The 20,368-nt window shown below is 31.7% G+C and overlaps 1 protein-coding gene across 1 annotated transcript; it reads left to right on the top strand.

Moving 5' to 3' along the window:
- The first annotated feature begins 3,130 nt into the window (after positions 1-3,130).
- On the top strand, positions 3,131-14,947 carry LOC134722013 (sialate O-acetylesterase-like). The gene is made up of 9 exons (XM_063585461.1): positions 3,131-3,237; positions 5,430-5,749; positions 6,327-6,471; positions 9,003-9,174; positions 9,676-9,770; positions 10,835-10,965; positions 13,033-13,187; positions 13,687-13,885; positions 14,693-14,947. Exons 1-9 carry the CDS (start codon positions 3,177-3,179, stop codon positions 14,945-14,947), a joined length of 1,533 nt encoding a protein of 510 aa, XP_063441531.1. The 5' UTR covers positions 3,131-3,176.
- The last annotated feature ends 5,421 nt before the right edge of the window (positions 14,948-20,368 follow it).

Here is a 20,368-nt window from a genome sequence, read left to right as displayed (position 1 = left end):
AAGTAGAATTTCAATCGCTTGCAGTAATACCTCTTCTGAAACTGTTTACATATATCATTCAGCAAATCCAATGAAAATCATATGTCTTTCATCTCATTTTTTTGTAAAATTGCGTCAAAAACTTCGTGTAGAAAAAAAGTGTTTGTAAACATTACATTAATTTCGGGACCGATGGCCGGTCTAGCTATGAAAATACGGATTGTCAAACAGAAAACAGCCCATAAATCATGTAAAATATAATCTTGATGCTCCTATGAACCATCTTTGAAGGCTGTCTAAAAATGATTTCATTACACAATAACTTTCCTATTTGAAAAATCCACAGGGGCCATAATGCAAAACTGAACTCCTAACTGTGTATTGCTACCTTATGAATTTTGAACAGCGGTATACTACTGTTGCCTTTATTTACGTATGATATGTTACTTTTTACAATGTTTTTCTGATTAAGTGATCTATTGGTAAAAGTGAGACCAACTTTTTTTTCATAAACGCTAATTCCTTCTGAGTTTATGATTATCAGAATTAAACAGTTTAACTGTTATGATGTTTCAAAGAGCTCCTTTAGATTGGAAATTGTATGATGGTTTGGTATAATCACAACAACGTGCGCAACGTTCAGAAATTTTATTACAACATCTTTACATCATAGAAATAAAAATACCAAATATGTACTTCGTTTAAATATATGAATTAGATCTCATTTCATCTAAATAATCCGGCAAATTGGTGAAAAAATTGTTGGTTTGATGATAAAAGCACCAAGAGTTCTCAGCTGTATTCTTTTTATATGTAAACTTACTGAAAAAAACATAAAGTCAAAATGTCTATAGATTTTAAGAAGTTGGGTTGCTATCTTGATCATTGACACCTACCACCATCTCCTGTTGTTTTCACAGGAGCATAATATAATTACTTGTTTTCAAACAGTTATATTAGGGTAAACTCTAAAAATAATGTGGGTAATCCTTATAATTTATAAACAAAATATTCGCGTTTTTTAATTAACATTTTTTTTATTGTAATGGTTACTACAATAGCAATCAAAAGCACAATTGACATGTCGTAACTAAGCAGTCATAACCGCCATATTGACTTTCTAAAATCTATTAACATGGAACAGAATCTAAATTGAAATAGCACCTGCTAAAAAACAGTTTACACATAGATATTATCCGAATTTTAAGCGTTCAAGTAACGAAATATTCTTTTCGCTCCAAAATTTTCACTCGTATGACGTCGAGTTTGTTTTGCCATGACGTAAATTTACTAAATCATTCATGCGAAATTCATCTAAATTCCAATTCATACATTTTTTAACTTTAATGCATTATTTTGTTGTTGTTGTTATATATGCATTATAATAGATGCAACTGATATGTATTTGAAAATCCTGTGATCCCAGCATGCATTATGTATCCCACATGAATAGATTACGAAAGTAGTTTCGGAAACATGGTTTATAGAAGTGAAAAACAAGGAAATAAATTCTAATTGACCTTTCCAATTCATTTGTTTATTTAAAGATATGCAAATCATATAAGAATTATTTTTTGGTGTCATGTTTAAAACAAAATGAATTCAAGCAAACATGTAGATGTAAATTGTTTAATTTGTAAGACTCTAAGCACTGATACATACTGGTTTAGTCCAATATGGATGTTATGTTTAGCATCGTTACAAATTTTTAAAAATTGTTTGTTCTGTATACGTGTAATCTGAATTATGATAGATTTTACATTTCTTACAGGTGCCAAGCAAGTTTTTTTCTTGATTGGCTTGATTGTTCAATGGAGCAATGAAATACAATTATACAAAAATAAATATACTCTGCTTCGATTTTAGGATTTTGAAAAAATGTTTATTGTACATTTTGTGTGAACGTCATATATCTATGTAAAATCATCCATGCAATGTCGCCAGCAACTTTAAAACATTTATTTTTGAATGTATTATATATTGTGAATTAAGAACGATGTCAGAAATCAATAATCATGATTTGAAAAAAAAACATGAATTCGAGAAAATCAGATAGAATATAAATGTGCTTTTTTTCAATTTGCCTTTGCAATTTCGAGGAAAATAAAAATAAATTACAAATTGTTCTTTCACTGGTAACTTGCAAAGATCGATTAAATTCTTAATCGAGTACACACTTGGCAAAATTAAAAGCTCAAACACATCAAACGAATGGATAACAACTATCCTATTCCTTTACTGTTTCGGGGATTTTCTTATTTAGAAAATGATTGATTAAACCTGGTTTTATAGATAGGTAAACCTCTCACTTGTATGACAGTCGCATAAAATTCCCTTATGTTGACAACTATATGTGAACAAAAATTAAAGACAAGAATATGAAAAATTATCATAGCAGAAGAACACAATGATGTCATGTATATGTACCGATCCACGAAAAATGGATATCACCAACAAATAGATTAAACAATAAAATAATATTCCATAACACAAATTAAAGTATAGTTTAACACGTTATTAAGATAATAAACAACGACAGTACCCAGAATCTATTCTTCAAAACTATCGCGTATTAAATGTGAAGTTGACACGAAATATGTATCAAGAAGGTCGTGGTACTTTCCAATGGACCTTTTTAGAAAAAAGACGAGACGTTTTTTGACATAATCCTGGTTCATCATCTTTCTGCTCAGACACTGGTGAAGTTTTAAAAGGTCTGAGTAGCAGCTACAAGCTCTTGATACCAATAAGTTGGGAAATGTATAATATTACATATCTTATTTACTGATGTATTATTAAAGTTTATCTAATTTGAATCTCCAATACATTTCCCGAACTGATCAACTGCAACATATGAAACAAGTCTCACATATAATAGAAATTAACCGATCATTTTTTTTGGTTTATATCTTACTAGTAGTATATGTAAAAACATAAATGAAACATGCAAAGCCGCGCATACAATTTATAATAAGTCATTGCAGAACTTATGTTAACTGCAAAAGAAAAGGAGAAGCATCAAAACACCGAAAAGATCGAAATCGATAGCAGAGTAGTGAATGGGTGTTCACAAAACCCAGGAAAAGGACATATGTACTGTTACCTCGTGATAATGGTTTCTTATCTTGATAATTTCGAAAGGTTACAAAATTGGTACAATTAAAGTGAAGTCAGTCGTGGTCAGAAAGAAAGAAACTATGAAGTGGTTTATCGTTTTAAGTATCATTTCGGTCTTTAACTTGACCAGTGGATATGAAAGTAAGTACCTTTTTATATGAACAAGATAGACACTCAATAATGATTGGTTTAGACATACTGTGTATCTAAATTTTTGTCAGTTTAGATGTAGAACTAGCTGCTTATTTATTTTTATTGCACGTAGTCGATCTGCAATGATCAATTCTAAGACTTTAAAATTGATATTCATCGCCACTAATATGGAATAATCATTTTCGAATATGAGATTAGTAAGGTAGGAGAATAATGTTTTAGGTACTGTGTGTGTAGAATGTAGCATGTAGCCTAAGTGGAATCCTTTGCAATATGTCGATTACGTTACAAATGTTCACTTAAAAGCAAAACAACTGGGCATTATCAAAGAGCTGTATACAAGTCAGGAATATGACAGTTGTTGTCCATTCGTTTGATGTGTTTTGTCATTTGATTTTGCCGTTTGATTGGGGACTTTGCGTTATGAATTTTCCTCAGAGTTCAGTATTTTTGTGATTTTACTTTTTATATGAGGCAACAAATAATGTAACAAATATCGCAACAAGTCATACATTACCAACATTCTGATAGATAGAACCAATAAACTAGAGGCTCTAAAGAGCCTGTGTCACTCACCTTGGTCTATGTGAATATTCAACAAAGTGTTTTGGTGATGGTGATGTGTTTGTAGATCTTACTTTACTGAACATTCTTGCTGCGTACAATTATCCCTATCTATAAGGATTGGCCCAGTAGTTTCAGTGGAAAATGTTAGTAAATATTTTCAAATTTTATGAAAATTATTAAAATTTACCATAAAGGGCAATAACTCCTTATTTTATAGGTCTTATTTTGCTGTAAATTATTGCTGTTTACAGTTTATCTCTATCTATAATGATATTCAAGATAATAACAAAAAAGCCAAAATTTACCTAAAATTACCAATTCAGGGGCAACCTACTAACCAGTTGTCCAATTCATCTGAACATTTTAGAGCAGATAAATCTTGACCTGATAAACAATATCAATCTCTATCAGATTTGCTCTAAATGCTTCGGTTTTTGAATCTGCATTTCACCCCTATGTTCTATTTTTAGACATGGCGGCCATCTTGGTTGATTGGTCGGGTCGGGTTTTAAACAAGATACCCTAATGATGATTGTGGCAAAGTTTCATTTTATTAGGCCCAGTAGTTTCAGAGGAGAAGATGTTTGTAAAAGATTACATAGATTTACGAAAAATGGTTAAAAATTGACTATAAAGGACAATAACTTCTAAAGGGGTCAACTGACCATTTTGGTCGAGTTGACTTATTTGTAAATCTTACTTTGCTGAACATTTTTGCAGTTTACAGTTTCTCTCTATCTATAATAATATTCAAGATAATAACCAAAAACAGCAAAATGTCCTTAAAATTACCAATTCAGGGGCAGCAACCCACCAACCAATTTTCCAATTCATCTGAAAATTTCAGGGCAGGTAGATCTTTACCTGATAATTAATTTCCGATAGTCATATTTGCTCTAAATGCTTCGGTTTTTGATTTATAAGCCAAAAACTGCATTTTATGGTTGGCCAGGTCACCAAAAACTAGATACCCCAATGATGATTGTGGCCAAGTTTGATTTTATTTGGCCCATTAGTTTCAGAGGAGAAGATTTTTGTAAAGGTTAACGACGGACGACGACGACGGCCGCTGGACGCCGGACGCCAAGTGATGGGAAAAGCTCACTTGGCCCTTTGGGCCAGGTGGGCTAAAAAGTAAAAAACAATCAATGCATTCATGTAGCTTACAAGATACATTTTAAATAATGTGCATACAGTGTTGGTTCATTTAATACGACTTCAATCCTTTTTTCCAAAAAATGTTAAAATATACCCTCCTGTTATAAAGTCTTATCGCTTGCGTCTCAGGTTTAATGAAAAACGTTTCGTAATAATTATTTTAATTAAGTTGGAACATTTGAAAAATGAAAATATAAATGAGGTATAAAACAAACTGCTGTTTGAACCTAAAATTAATTAAAGTACAACTAATTCAAAAAATATCCAAATGGGTCTCTTAAACGATGGCTGTACCAAGATTTTCAAAAATGCATTTTATATTATGCTCCTTCAATTTGTAATTAAAATTCGCTTCGACATGTATTATCAAAAAGTCAAATATTTGGAAGGCGTTAGAGAGAATTTTCTTATAATATTTCTGATTCTGATGTAGGTGATTTTGAAATACATTTCAGAAAGGGCAGTCACTTTTTCGTTCTCGACATTTTACGCCAATTATATGGTACTTCAAAGAGGACCCCGTGGTGCATCTGTATGGGGACATTCTCCAAAACATGGTGATAAGATTGATCTGTATCTAGACGATAAACACAGTGAAAGTATAACAGTAGACTCTCATGGAATATGGCAAGGTGTTGTACATAACCCTGGGGGAAACCATGGTTACACACTGACTGCTTCATCCTCACTTGGAAATATAACTCTCAAAGATGTATGGTTCGGGGATGTCTGGTTGTGCTCTGGACAAAGCAATATGGCTTTTATCGTCGGCCAGGTAAACGAAGTCAATGTTATAATATGCACCATTTAAAAAAAGTATTTGAATTGTGTTGTGATATTTAAGTGTAAACACGATCTCTTTTACTATAAAATCTGAGGCAAAATTTGAAACAGTGGCAGATTGTTCAAGATTCAGGAAAAGCACCCAAAACGCAAAAGAATTTGTCTTGAATTATTTTGCTTACATACACTCTAATCCAGATGTATTACTAAATTATATGGATGTGCAACTTTTCACCGTTATATAGCGTAAATTCGTCGTAAGTCTGTCAATACCTATTTGGTGAAGAAGAAAAAAATATGCTATTGGCAATTGAAAAATAAGCATATAAGAGTCAGTTATTGTATGCACATTCATTTCGTCAATTATTGTTTTTATCTTTTATTTCAATCTTTAAAAATATAATGGTAAGAATTCTCATAAAGAATTAGATTCAGTCTATAATTACAAATATAACAAAACTCCTAAAATATCTATCGAATATTTTGTTTGATTTCCCTCGGGTTTTTTTTCCTCAATCGATTTATGACTTTTAAATACCGGTATTCTACTGTTGCCTTTATTTGTACAGCTAGCTAATGCAACAGATGAGGTCAGGGATACTTCAAGTCACCAGAATATTAGATTATTTAAAGCTAAACCACATTTGTCAACAACTCCGCTCACAGAATTTACCAGAAGAAATATAGGTGAACAATGGCTACTGCCAACAGCAGGTAAATATATAACTTCTATAGGCTCAACATGAATTTTATGATTATTGTAAATGTTTTTAAAAAAAGGATTATTCTTATACAGGATTTGTAACCTGCTATGAATGGACAAAGATGCAGAGTGTACGAGTTGTTTCGGTAAATAAACATGTGTAAAATCAGAAACAAAGTCGGTATAACAACAAACGTACTATTAATTGGGTACACAATCTTTTGTAGATAACTTAAAGGGGAGCTAGCTGTCAAATGTATATTCATCGATTTGACTCCAATTCTCATATTTGCTTTGAAACAATGTAAAACAAATAATAAAAAAGTTTTAAAAAAAACAATATACCGCGTATGGACACGATGATATGCATATGGAGCTTCCTTTCATGTGAATTTTTGTCTAAACGCCATCTAATTAACTGTCGAGTTGCATGGTCTCCGAATACTTTCTATTGCAACATAAGCGATATTATAAACATGAATATAGAAATAAATAGACAACAGACCCATGCATTTGGATTTTTCCATGTCAGTTTAATTTTATACAAAAGTTTAAAATGTATGTTAACCCTCGCTTTTACCTGTATAAAAATATTTTTTTTTGTGGATCGAATCAGTCAATCAAATGATTTACATTTGTTTCACTTTCAGTTTAGACATTCTTTTCCTTTATAATTTTGAACATGCACAATGCATGCGGTATCCATCCTTATCTACGGGGTTAAATTGAAGTTCACATGAATGTGGATTCAAAGAGGTCGAATTATTCACTTGCAAATGAATAATTCATCATCATGTTTCTTAGATTATTTTGAAAAAAATGTTGAACCATACTGGTTGCTAAAAGCAAATTATTATTTATCTACTTTTTATGTATCTCGTAGAAAGTGCCCCTTTAACAGTTATTTGAATTTTACAAAGCAACACTGGCAAAATTTTGGAATGTGTTTGTTATGGAAATGTTAAAATTTTAAGTATTGCAATTAATTTGTATAAACAAAAGGACAAAGTCCAAACTGGCTTATAGTATGGGGATGTCGAGCAATAAAAATGCTATAAACTCTACTTTTCATAACTGATAACAAACGTTCATATTCCAAATTCCAAATGCACATATCACAAATACCCCAACATCAAAATGAAACTTACAATGATAAAATTGCAGTTTTGCGAATAAGAGTTGCAAATTTGTGTTATTTGATTACAGAGTTACATGAAAATTGTAACAAAAGTTTAAATCCAGAATACCAATGTGAGAATATTTACCCCTTAGCTTTCCACAGTCTACAGCCAGTTGATATCGGTTTCTTGGTTTCATACGATAAGTGCGAGATAGAAAAACTCAAAGCTTGCATTGATTAAGATCCCCAACCTAGGGCAAGTAGTGGGCTTTTATCATTCTTTCTTATGATTTATTTTATGACCAATTTATTACCTTATCGCATCTTCTTTCATCTTTTATCTTATATGATTGATACGACAAGAAGGTATATACAGCTACGAATATTTTACTACTCGATATCTTACCTGAACTATAAACCCATTTTCTATTTACAATAATTTGTGAGTCTCATTGAGGTCTAAGCGTGACTTGGGATTGGTCGGTTTTTCTTAAGCGTACGTGACACGTGAAGTCAGTGGAAGTCAAATAATTTAGCGTGAAAACGGGGAACCAATTAAGTCGAGCAGGACATGGGAACAGACATACGCTATTACAGCAACGACAACCCCTCTCCCCCGAATGGGACCCCCTTGTTTGCATCTTCACACTTTGCACTAGGCATTTATAAGTACTAGAATATCATACTCAACTTCAAATAAATCACAAGCACGTGCAGAATATCGTATATATTCTAATATGTTACTGTTATTATTTATCAATTCTGGCAGTTTTCACACAGATTTTAATAAAATTATTGACTCAAGAACATTTTTTGATCGAGTCCTTCGGGCCACGATCACGCTTAACTGGATATGTGTATGTTTTTTGTTTAAATCTTACAAGTTTCAGTGCACTTTGTTGTCGAAATTCTTTTCTGTTATTCTTTCTTTTTATTAGTTAACTATCACGGATAGTTATAGTTTTCGGTTGTTTCTGGTATTTCTTCTTACCGCAATATCTTCATCCAATTCGGAGAAATCATTTTTTTCATTAAATAATCGACTTACACTAAGAACAATATGTTAGTATTTTTCTTACGTAACGAAGTCTATTCTTTGGGACTCTGATAGTTAAAGTTCCAGGTTGTATCCGTTATTTTTTCTTTCCTCAATATCTTCATTCAATTTGGAGAAATCATATTTTTTTTCTAATATAATCGAATTTACACTAAAAAAAAAATCGTAACGAAGGCTATTCTTTGTGACTCCATTCAAGTTATAATCACTGATATTGTAGTTATACAGTTTTTAGTCTGACACGCTTTTCGGAAATCCTGGTCGTCATATAAGTCGGTTCATCGGATCGCACGGATACTGTGTATATTATTTTAACAAGTGCTTCTTGACAAACTAGTTTCTTAATTTTATTATATTTATTTCAGCCCATGTCAAATATTTCTCAGCTGTTTGTTGGCTATTTGGAAAATATTTATCATCTCATGTTAGTTATCCTATTGGATTAGTAGAGTCAGATTGGGGAGGTACTCCGGTAGAAGCATGGTCGTCACCAGATGCTCTTGAGAAATGCAATTCAACACAAAGACACCAAAGTCCGTAAGAATATATACCTTTAACTTGACTAAAGCATTTTTGTAAAGGTCTATAGGTGATTGATTGTACAGTAAAAATGCTATTCATACTATTTTTATAGATAATATTGCTTCTTAATTGTTTTATATTCATGTTGCGGACATGTGTGTCTGAGTTTTCTTAAATGAAATCTTAAATTTTGAAAATCTAGTAAAATATAAGATATAATCCAAAAGTGATTTATATGAAGGCAGCTTTCAGATACAATATCTCAACATATAATCTTTATTGTGATAAAATAAAATATACCTGGGAAAATAATTCTACATGGAAATAAATTAAAACATCAAACATAGCTGGTACTTATTCAGAGAGGTTACAATTTCAGTTCCTGATAATATTTTTTAAGTCTCAGAGTCTGCACAAATTTTCATGTTCTACTCCTACTCTAATTTTTTTCAGAATATTATAGGTTTTTTTCATATACTCGCACTTAATGTATGTCTATAAATGATTGTTTTCCAGATCGCCAGTAAACCAACATTCTAATAACGTGTTGTGGAATGGGATGATCCACCCTTTCCTAAAATCTACAATATATGGAGCACTTTGGTATCAAGGTATAAAAAATAAAATCGGATGTTATTATTTAAAAACAAAACTGAAAGAAGTATGGTGTAAATGTACATTGCGTTTGTTGTGTTTGATATTTACTTTTGACTGGTATAAGTGTTTAATTACACTTGTCTTGCAATTGTGCTTAGCAAATTGTAAAGTTCTAAACTTAAACTTCCTGTGAATGATTTTGATACGACAACATTTAATATGACATCACTTTCTATTATATGCAACTCAGTCGATCGCTTGTTCGTGTTCTTGAAAAGGTGTAGTTGGTATCCTTATATATATAAAAAAAAAATCCAAATGTTTTCCTCAATTGTCCTTGTTATTTTAAAAACAGAAGATCTAACAATATTTGGCAAATGTAACAAGTCATTTGCAAACCAGAGAAACATTTAAAACGCGGAAATATTCTCAATTGTTGACAAAACGACTTTGAACTTGATCAGATAATCATAAAGCTTCATAGGACTATTTTTTCAGTTTTGGTTATTTAAAGATCCTTCATTGTCATAGAATGTCAAAGAAAAAAAACAATAGCGTAAAAGGATTTAAAGATTTCCAAACGTATAAACAAGATATTTTGCATGTTAACTGCTAATGAAAAAAAGGATGGAACGAAATTTACAATTACAGTAGATGATGAAAACAATTTAACAAAATAGAAAGAATGCGTAAAAATCCGGTTGTTATTTAATGCAGACCTTGTGTCCTTGTTTTGCAATCAATCATATGTATCACTTTTATCCTTGAAGACCAAACACTGTTTAATTTCATTTCATATTGAAAACAGAAATTATAGAAGTCAATGTTGTCCTTTATATAATTATCTGTTATATCTGTCGACGGTTTGCTTCTCTTTAACATATACATCATATTATCTATTCTCAAACATATCGCTACAATGATACTGTTTCCTTGTATTTTATGGGATTTTTTCATGTTGAACATATGTATTCCTTGTTTAATATTCATGGGGCATTATATATGATATATAATGGTTACTTTCTTATTTAATCCTCTTCGTGTTCTTGAACATATATGGCATCCATTGTTGTTATAGGAGAAGCTAATTCACCAAATGCGTTTGATTACTCATGCAGATTTCCAGCAATGATAGACGATTGGCGCTCCAAGTTCCATACTGCTTCTTTACAAACTGTTGATGCTATGTTTCCATTTGGATTTGTTCAGGTAAGAAAATTCACACACAATCAGATGGTACTTTTGATAACTATTTACTCTGTATCCAAGTAATTGAAGGAGAACACAAATATTATTTAAATATCATGGGCAGGATACGAAATTTTGGGGTGTTTTCCCTCATGCATAACAAGCATTATTTCAAGCAAAAGTGAAAATTTAAATAATCGATAAAAACAATAATCTCTTTTATGAAATATGCATGATATTTACAGCTGAAATCTATAATTTGTTTTCCTTCCGCGAATATATTAATTTATCCTGAAATTGGGCGTTCTTATATACAGATACAGCCCAACAGATATCGCTATTGCATGTATCTAGCATATTAATCTATTGCAATGAAAAATCATAATATCTTATAAAATTTGAAGATTTAGCTAACTAAGTCCTTATATTTGTATAAAATAACATACGTTTATAGTGGAGGAATGTATTAACGTTGAATAAGCTACAATTAAAAATTGCTCGCCTGTCCCTCTCTGTGATTACCATTAGATGACGCGGGTTCATTTGCCAATCAATCTATCATCAAGAGAAGATAAATAATTCGTTTGTAGGTCAGTCTTTTTCAAAAATGTTGAACGGTTCTTTATATTGGTATGTAATCATTTTAAACGTTTCAAATTTATGAAATTATATTCGTATATCAATGTTTTTGATACACCAATAACAAAAACTGAAATATATTGAATTGATACATCTTGTAATTATTCAAAATTATATCAGAAACGTAAACTTAATTATAAAATAATGAACCTGTTAAGGGGAGAGAATACTCGCATAACTTTTTCGAATTGGCACATAATACAACGGAATGTCACTCTTGCATACAAATGGCACATCAATAGAATTAATTAACTGTGCAATAGTCCTCCACCTTCAATGGTGATTCTAAATTCTAAATATAACCAAAAGTTGTAAATCTATAGGTAGTGAAGACTAATGAAAGCTAACCCACTGTAAAAATATTTCTTTGCAATTTTTTAAAACTTCCTCAGCCACTTGACTTTCATAGCTCAAAATTAACGTTTTTACACAATATTTGAATAAAGTAGTTAAAGATTATTCGCTTCTCAAAGTGTAAGACGCAATAAAAATCGTATGCTTGCACCATCCTACCGAAATACGGATTTAATTAAGTCCTGAACATTTCGACATTTTTTCGTATATTTATATCAAAACCGGTTTTAACCAAATCACAAGTACGTGTTAAAAGATCCGACTAAATACCTATTTCCCGATATGGTCAGGTAAAATTGCTACATGATAATGTATCTGTATAATATACAAATATCGCTTTAAAGCTCCGTCCACTGCCGGACTGAGTATTGTATGAACCTGCGTGACCTCAGACCTGTGTATTGCAGTCGCATTCCAATGACGTATTAATTACGAATTAACGATTTCTTTTATACGTTGTTTGTTTTCAAACATTTCTTTAGAGCAATCAGAATCACACCAATTTTCTGATAACATACACACATAAACAGCAGTCTTTTCTACGATGATAACTATCGATTTCAAAACTTGAATGTGTATGACTGTGTAACAATAACAACCATGTCAATTATTTCAGCATGCATGTTTAGTGAATGTTGAGTCTGACGCGTAGGACTACTCGTACACTCCTGTTTCAAATTGGGCAGTGTTTTGTTATTAGTTTTTCCTGTTGAAATGTGTTGTTAAGTTAAAATCGATAATTATTTACCTTGAGCGATGTATTATGGTTGAACATTCGAGATTCGTTTTGTTTGCGAACCCGTCTTCAGCTGAATGTGTGATTACTGTATCGTATTATTACACAGACCTCAAGGGATTTCAAATTGAAATTAGATGCAAAACATTTGTTTTGTGTCGTTCAAAACACAAATAACATACAGAATTAATTGCAGGATAAAGTCAATAACTGTTTAGTGTCTTTAAATATCAGATGTATTTGTAATCGGCTCGAAACAGGTGTAATAGCTCGCTTAAAGCTCGCACACACCTTGCTTCCTAGCCTCGTACAAATACAGCTGATATTTAAAGACACTAAACAGTTATTGTCTATTTCAGTTAGCACCGAATAGAAATACATCTGCAATAGGTAGCTTTCCACTAGTGCGCTGGGCACAGACAGCTAATCATGGAAGAGTTCCAAACAATCGATTAACGAATGTCTTTATGGCTGTTGCATTAGACCTTCCCGATTATGCATCACCACGTGGACAGTGAGTATTAGTATCCTATTAGTATATCCTTGTTTGAACTCCCATCATAAGTTATTTTTCTCTCAACTAAACGATTTTTTTTTCAAATGGGTAATTGATACTTATCATTTGATATTTAAGCCGTACCGCTTGACTGGTGTTTAGACAATTGCCTATAAGAAACGACCGTTCAATTTCAAGGGGATATGTTTTTTTCATAAAATAAATAATCTGTTCCGCAATTGACGAACACAAATATTGTGGCGATAGCTTAAAAAAAACATTTAAAAAAACAATGTTTTGACTCAGACAAAACATATATTCTGGACCAGTATGGGCTGAGTTAAGCAAATTTTTTAATCTACCATGGTCAATATAGAAACAGTCGATGATAATTGAAATATTGAAACATATTCAGGAAAATATGTATGCACACATATAATGTCTATTCGCTTTTTTTTATTTTCACGCCATTAATTGTCTATGCTTTGAATGATTTACATAAACTTAATTTTCACAGCATTCATCCTCGTCTGAAGCATGATGTAGCAGCTCGCTTAGTTTTAGGAGCTTTAGCAGTTGCTTATAACAGAAGTGGAATTGATTATCAGGGTCCATATCCTTCATCATATACCTTACATCGTGATAGCAATACTCTTACTATAGAATACGACAATGGAAGATCACCCATTGATGTAAGAAACACAAACGGATTCCAAGTGAGTTATTAAGATCTATATGTTCACCACTTGAAAAAGAATTTTATAGATTAACTTCTTAAACACTCCAGCGGAAACACCATCCGATTGTCAATGTATATTAATTCCAACTAACATATGCTGTACTTGGTTTTGTAAAGCAGACTTTTAAGAGAAGTTTTTAAAAATTCTTACAAGCTTCCAATAGACTCATTATTAAGTCATTGTCTTTTGAATTGAGGTGATTATTTACAGTTTGAACATGTTCAATTTGAGTACATTTAATTTTCTGTTTTGACCTTTTTTTTAAATTCATTTTTTTTTCACTTCTTCAAATTCAGAAACCGATTTCTTTTGTTTATATATTCTTTTTGGAGTCTTTATCGATATTAAAAAAAATGAGTTATGATTGACAATGAGACAACGGTCTATCACAATCCAAATGATACGTGTCACCGTATAGCATTCGGCAATGAGGAAAACTCATACTAAATATGAGTCAGCTTTAAAAGTTTGATACCTAAATTTCTTGTTCTTGGGAATTGATGGCAGATTAAAATTTGAAAATTTCTAGTCTTTGGACGATTTGAAAGTTGACAGCTGTATATTGAATGTTAAATCATCTAAGTTGTTCACTAATCAGATGTCAAGCAAGCAAGATTCGTGACGGTTTAAAACGTCAAGTTGAATGTGCTTCCAATTAATTAAATTGATAAAAATGTCTCATAATTTTAGCAACTTTGACGTATATACAATATATCTTTTTATCCATAAAAGTTAAAAAAAAAAAAAAAATCTTTTATGGTTCAAATTAAATATTTATTACAGATATGCTGTTCATTATCTCATAAAGTTTGTCATGCATACGCACATGATTATGGTTGGACCAATGCACCAATTAAGAGTCATGATACATCAAGTATAACTTTGGATACATCAAATTGCAGCCTAAGTCACCATGCTATTGGTGGCATACGATATGAATGGAGTGAAAGTCCGTGTGATTTAAAGCAATGTGCTATTTATGGGGCAGCAAACTACCTTCCTTCTCCACCTTTTATTGTAACAAAACTTTTTCAATAAAAGTGCATTCTAAAATGTTTTTCTTGCAATGTTCGTCAGTTTTCCATTACCTGCTTCCCAGTTTGAATACGATGTGAAAACCAAACACATTCAGACAGGTTGAAAAAAATGTATAACACAAATATATGTATATATATATCAACTACATGTACAAATGAAGCCGTTGACAAAGATATACCATTGATTATGATTTGACAGGTACCTGTTAATTTACATTAAAATATATATATATATTTCTCTAATTCTATGGGAATTTATCCCTTTGCGAACCCATTGTATAAAAAAATTTAATCAACGTGTGGTTGCTGGTGATCTCAAAAGATCATTGGATGATTTTAAGGGTCATGACCTTTTTAGCTAACTGAATGAATCAAAATACAATAACAGGTGTTAATGAAATTGACAACTTCGTGCAATGTGAAAGGCACTCGAAGGGGATTTTCGGTTAACAAAAAAAGAAAATGTCTTTTTATCATTAGAGAAACAGATTCTTACATAGTTACTCGTGAATTATCGGATTTATCCAATCTCGATAGTTAAATTATAAATTTTAAAGTCCTCGCCGAGGCGGCTCGGACTTTAAAATTGATAATTTAACTATCTCGATTGGATAAATCCGATAATCCACTGGTATCAATGTAAGAATCTATATATATATATGTCTAGTACTAAAATCATACGACGAATAACAGTTTGTAGTTGAATTTATACCTCTAGCCAATGTAGAATAAACAAACAGCAATACGCACAGTAAAACTCAGATAAAAAGAAGTCTGAGTCCGATGTCAGTATAGGTAACATAAGCAACTATAAAAATGGTGGATTAAAACTGGCTTTATAGCTAGTTAAACCTCTCACTTGTATGACAGTCTCATAAAATTCATTATATTGATATTAATATATGAACAATATAAACAGTTATTTAAGATAAATTGGAAAAAATAAGAGTACAGCAGTCTTTCTATCAATGTTCTATTAATTTGAAGACAAAAAGGTTGCTACTTGATATGGAGTCAAATAAATATTGAGGAGGCGACATTAAAAAACATTAGCAGTACTTACTTTACTACACATTTCAACAGTTATGTCTTTTCAGCAATGCCCAATGCCAAAAAATTTGAAAACACAAAAACAAACGGTAAAGCTGATAAATCCAAAACTTCGTAGTTTATCCTACAACTAAGTATACCATTTGATGGGGAGATGAAATATCTTGTCCTGGATTTTTTATAGATGAAAACTCAGTCCTGCCTTTTATTTTGTCTCTATTCGGTGCTGCATGTGACTTTTTATTTTACATAAGATGCCATCCTGCCTTTTTTATATAGCAAAGTGTCTCATCTTGACTCAAAACTCCCGTCCTGCCTATTTTTTCAAATTTCATTCTAGACACACACCCCCATCCCCCCATAAAATCAAATGATAGCTCCCTTATAGTCTAGGTTGTTTTTTCTGCACCTAAATTTATTTATCTTCTATTACATAAATCGTGTCTATACCAAGGGAGGCAATCTTGACCATGCATTGTTTGTTCTTTTTATTTCTTTAATTATCTGTCTGTTTTCTTTAAGGAGTCGATTGTTGGTGGTTGGTGGTTGGTGTAGTATGTAATTTTGTCAGATATTTTGTTAGTTCCGGTTATCCATGTAAGAAGGTATACTATATGGAAGATATAGGAGTTTTAGAAGCTTTAGCATGACTCGGGTTATTGACTGAACAATGAACATAAGGTTCCGAGTACAACTACAATTATAGACATATACAGATAACTCTTATTTTATAGATTTCAATAACATCATTTAGATTTTTAAAACAGATATAAGATTTATGCACATTGCACAAATTATGTTATTTTTTTTACAAGTATAAAAAGTAAAATCGCAAAAATACTAAACTTCAAAAAGGATATATCATGGTCCGAAGTTAAGAGAACCCCAAACATATCAATTGAAACCATAATTTAAAATAATTATGGATTCCATTGAGAACTAAGCCAGGGCATAGGATAAACGAGAGAAGTTGAACTGAACACTTTGTCAGAATGTTTTTTCCATTAACAACCCAAACTTTGCTGATTTGGTTCCATTTATATATCTCTTAGAACCAAAAATTAAAGAAACAACAGACACGGCTTCCTCTGCCTCATTTTAAAACTAATATCTCGAATTTGACATACACAGTCTTATCAGTACCCGAAACTTTGACAAACGAGACGATTTTAATTTTGGAAATATTAATGTCCCCCACTCAGAAGCAATATACCAACTTCACCTGCATGTGGGATATACATTTCCCCAACTTATTCGGTATTTCAGAGCTTGCAGCAACATGTTGAGTAGAAAGTTGATGAACCAGGGGTATGTCAAAGAACGTCTTGTCCTTTTTCTAAAAGTTCATTGGAAGGTACCGAGACCTTGTTGACAAATATTCCGCAACTTCACAAATGATACATTATGGTCTTGAAGTAGATATGTTTATCACCTCAATAAAGTGTAATATTAGATGATTTGACCAAGTAAATATTACTTTTACTGTTTAATCTGTGTTTGGTGGTATCCATTGGACGCGACTCTTAAATGTCAGTGTAATAAATAATAAATGAATAAGCTCTATTTAGAGTCGGCAAGGTATACAAACATAGAAAAACATAGGCTCTAATGAGATTTTAACCGACATTGTTCTGAGATGATTTTTGCAATCTTGTCCCTTATTTTTGCTAATATGACTTTAAGGGTTTCTTTTTTACATATGACCTGGCTATATGCTTGTTCATCTCGTCATTGTGTTATTGTTCCAGGATAATTTTTGTATTCTTGCTTTAAATATACTTTGTCTATATGACTTTTTGTACTTCTTTGTTACATACGACGTGGCTCTGTACTGATACATCCGTCATTGTGTTATTGTGCCATGGTAAATGTTTGTTAACAAATTCGTTTGTTTTTATGCTGAGTAAGATAACAACACAATATTGACTGATGTACCATTATTTTTGACATTTTTACCCATTATGTCTGTTTGTTTTGTTCACACATCGTTGTCAATGTAGAATTTTATAGGCCGACATGCAAGTGAGAGGTTTAGCTAGCTATAAAACCAGATTAAATCCACCAATTTCTACAAAAGAAAATGCCTGTCAGGTACATGACAGTTGTCATTTCATTTGATGTGTTTGAGCTTTTGGTTTTGCCATTTGATCAGGTGTTTTTTTTTCATTTTTCTTTTTCCTTGGAGTTCAGTATTTTTGTGATTTTACTTTTTTATAGCTTACTATGTTTTACTGTACGGGTTTTGCTCACTGTTGTTAAGTCACCTATATTGTAAATTCAGAAATCATTGCAAGGTTTTTATTAATGCAAAATAATGTGACTGGAAACAGTTCACAATAATTAGAACTTCCATGAGCTAAATCAATTTATCCTGCAATTGGGCGTCTTATCATATATATACAGCTAAACAGATATCGCTAGGCTGTATCTGTATACTATACAGATATCGCTTTCAAAGGGATATATACATGAACCTGTGTGACCTCAGAATGCGTATTGCATTTGCATTCCAATGATGTTCGCTTGACCTTATGAAAACTAAAGACTAATTTTATATGTTCTGTTTGTTCTCAAGCATTTCTTTAGAACAGTAAAATTAATACCATTTTTTTTTATAACAGACAAACATGAACAGCAGGACTTTCTACGGCGTCAATCATTGATTAGAAACTTGTGTACATGTGTAACACAATATCAACTATGTAAAAAAATTCTGAAGCATATGTCAAATCGGAATATGCTTAGTTATTTATTTTTACTGTTGAAATTAGTTGTTATGTTAGAATAGAAAACTATTTATACTTTGACTGATGTTTTATTGTTGACCATTTGAGCTTATTCTGTGAACCTTTCTTTAGCTGAATGTGATTTTCATATTACTACACGAGCCTCCAGGGATTTTAAATCAAAAATAAATGCATAAAATATGAGTTTTTGTGTCTTTCCAAGCAAAAACAATATACAGAATTAATTGCATGATAAGGACAATTGTTTAGTGTCTTTAAATATATACTGTATTTGTTCTTTGCTTGAAACAGGAGTAATAGCTCACCAAAGCTCATACAAATATAGCAGATATTTAAAGACCCTAAATTGTAATTGTCCATATATCTGTATGCAGATTTTCACTAAATCGAAAAAATTTATCTCACATTTGTGCCCATCCTTTAAAAAAAATTGCTTTCAATAATTTCTGAATTTACAGTAGTTGTTAACTCCTTCTTTTTTTTGTCTCTGTTGGAGTGTTGTCTCATTTGCAATCATACCAAATCTTCATATTTTTATATAGTATGGTAAAAATTCGGAGGCAGTTTCACTATAATATACAATGTTGGGTTTAGGAGGACATGCATATACAAACATGTACTGAAGGGTTCATATATTAACAAAGGTCATCTCCTTTTAATACCAAAGAAAAAATCAATAAGTCATTCCAATGAGGAAATGAAACCAGAGATGCAAACAATACAACATGTGAGGACTATTCTATGAAATGTCTATGAGCAGTTGGGGAATAGTTGGGCGATGAACTAGAGGCTCTAAAGAGCCTGTGTCGCTCACCTGTATTTACTGATGCTTTGGAAGGCATATAAAATAAAGTTAAAATCATAATTTATAGTATAAGATATCATTAGATACTATAATAGTATCTAAGATAATTGCAAAATTTTTATAAAATTACTAACTCAGAGGCAGCAACCCAACATATGAAGAAAATTTTTACCACCAGTCAGATTTGCTCTAAATGCTTCAGGTAGCACTCAACAGTTAGGTGTGTAGTTTTGCATTTTGGCCCTGTGAATTTTTCAAATATGAGAGCTAGTGTGCAATAAAATTCATTTTTGGATAGCCGAGTATTAAAATAGCCTTTGTATTGGGTTTATATGAACATCAAGGTTATGTAATGTATGTAATATAGGCTGTTTTCTGTATGACAGTCCGTATTTGCATGTCCCTACCAAACATTGGTCTGACAATTATTGTAATGTTTTTTTCCAACTTTTTATCGCACGAACTTTGTGATTGGATTTTACGAAAAAATGAGGCATATTTGATTATCAGGAAGATTTAGGGAAACAGTTTCTGAAAAGGTATCACTCAAAGGCATTGAAATTCTAGCTTGATCCAAATTTTGGGGTAAAATGTGACATGTCCCCCCCCCCCTTTTTGCAATATTTTATGGGAAATAAATGCAGAATGTTGCCATGGATACACATAAAAGGAATTAATTTTCACCCTTGTAAATTTTGAAAATCAAATCTATGGAAGATACTGACTACATACATATGCACATGTACAACACAAACAGTTAGGTTAATGTATAAGAAATCCAGGAATAGGAGATGATAAAACATTTCGTGGCTCTTTTTTA

The sequence above is a fragment of the Mytilus trossulus genome, chromosome 1 (assembly GCF_036588685.1).
Source record: "Mytilus trossulus isolate FHL-02 chromosome 1, PNRI_Mtr1.1.1.hap1, whole genome shotgun sequence".
Classification (NCBI taxonomy): Eukaryota; Metazoa; Mollusca; class Bivalvia; order Mytilida; family Mytilidae; genus Mytilus; species Mytilus trossulus.
This window is presented reverse-complemented; position numbering and strand designations above follow the sequence as displayed.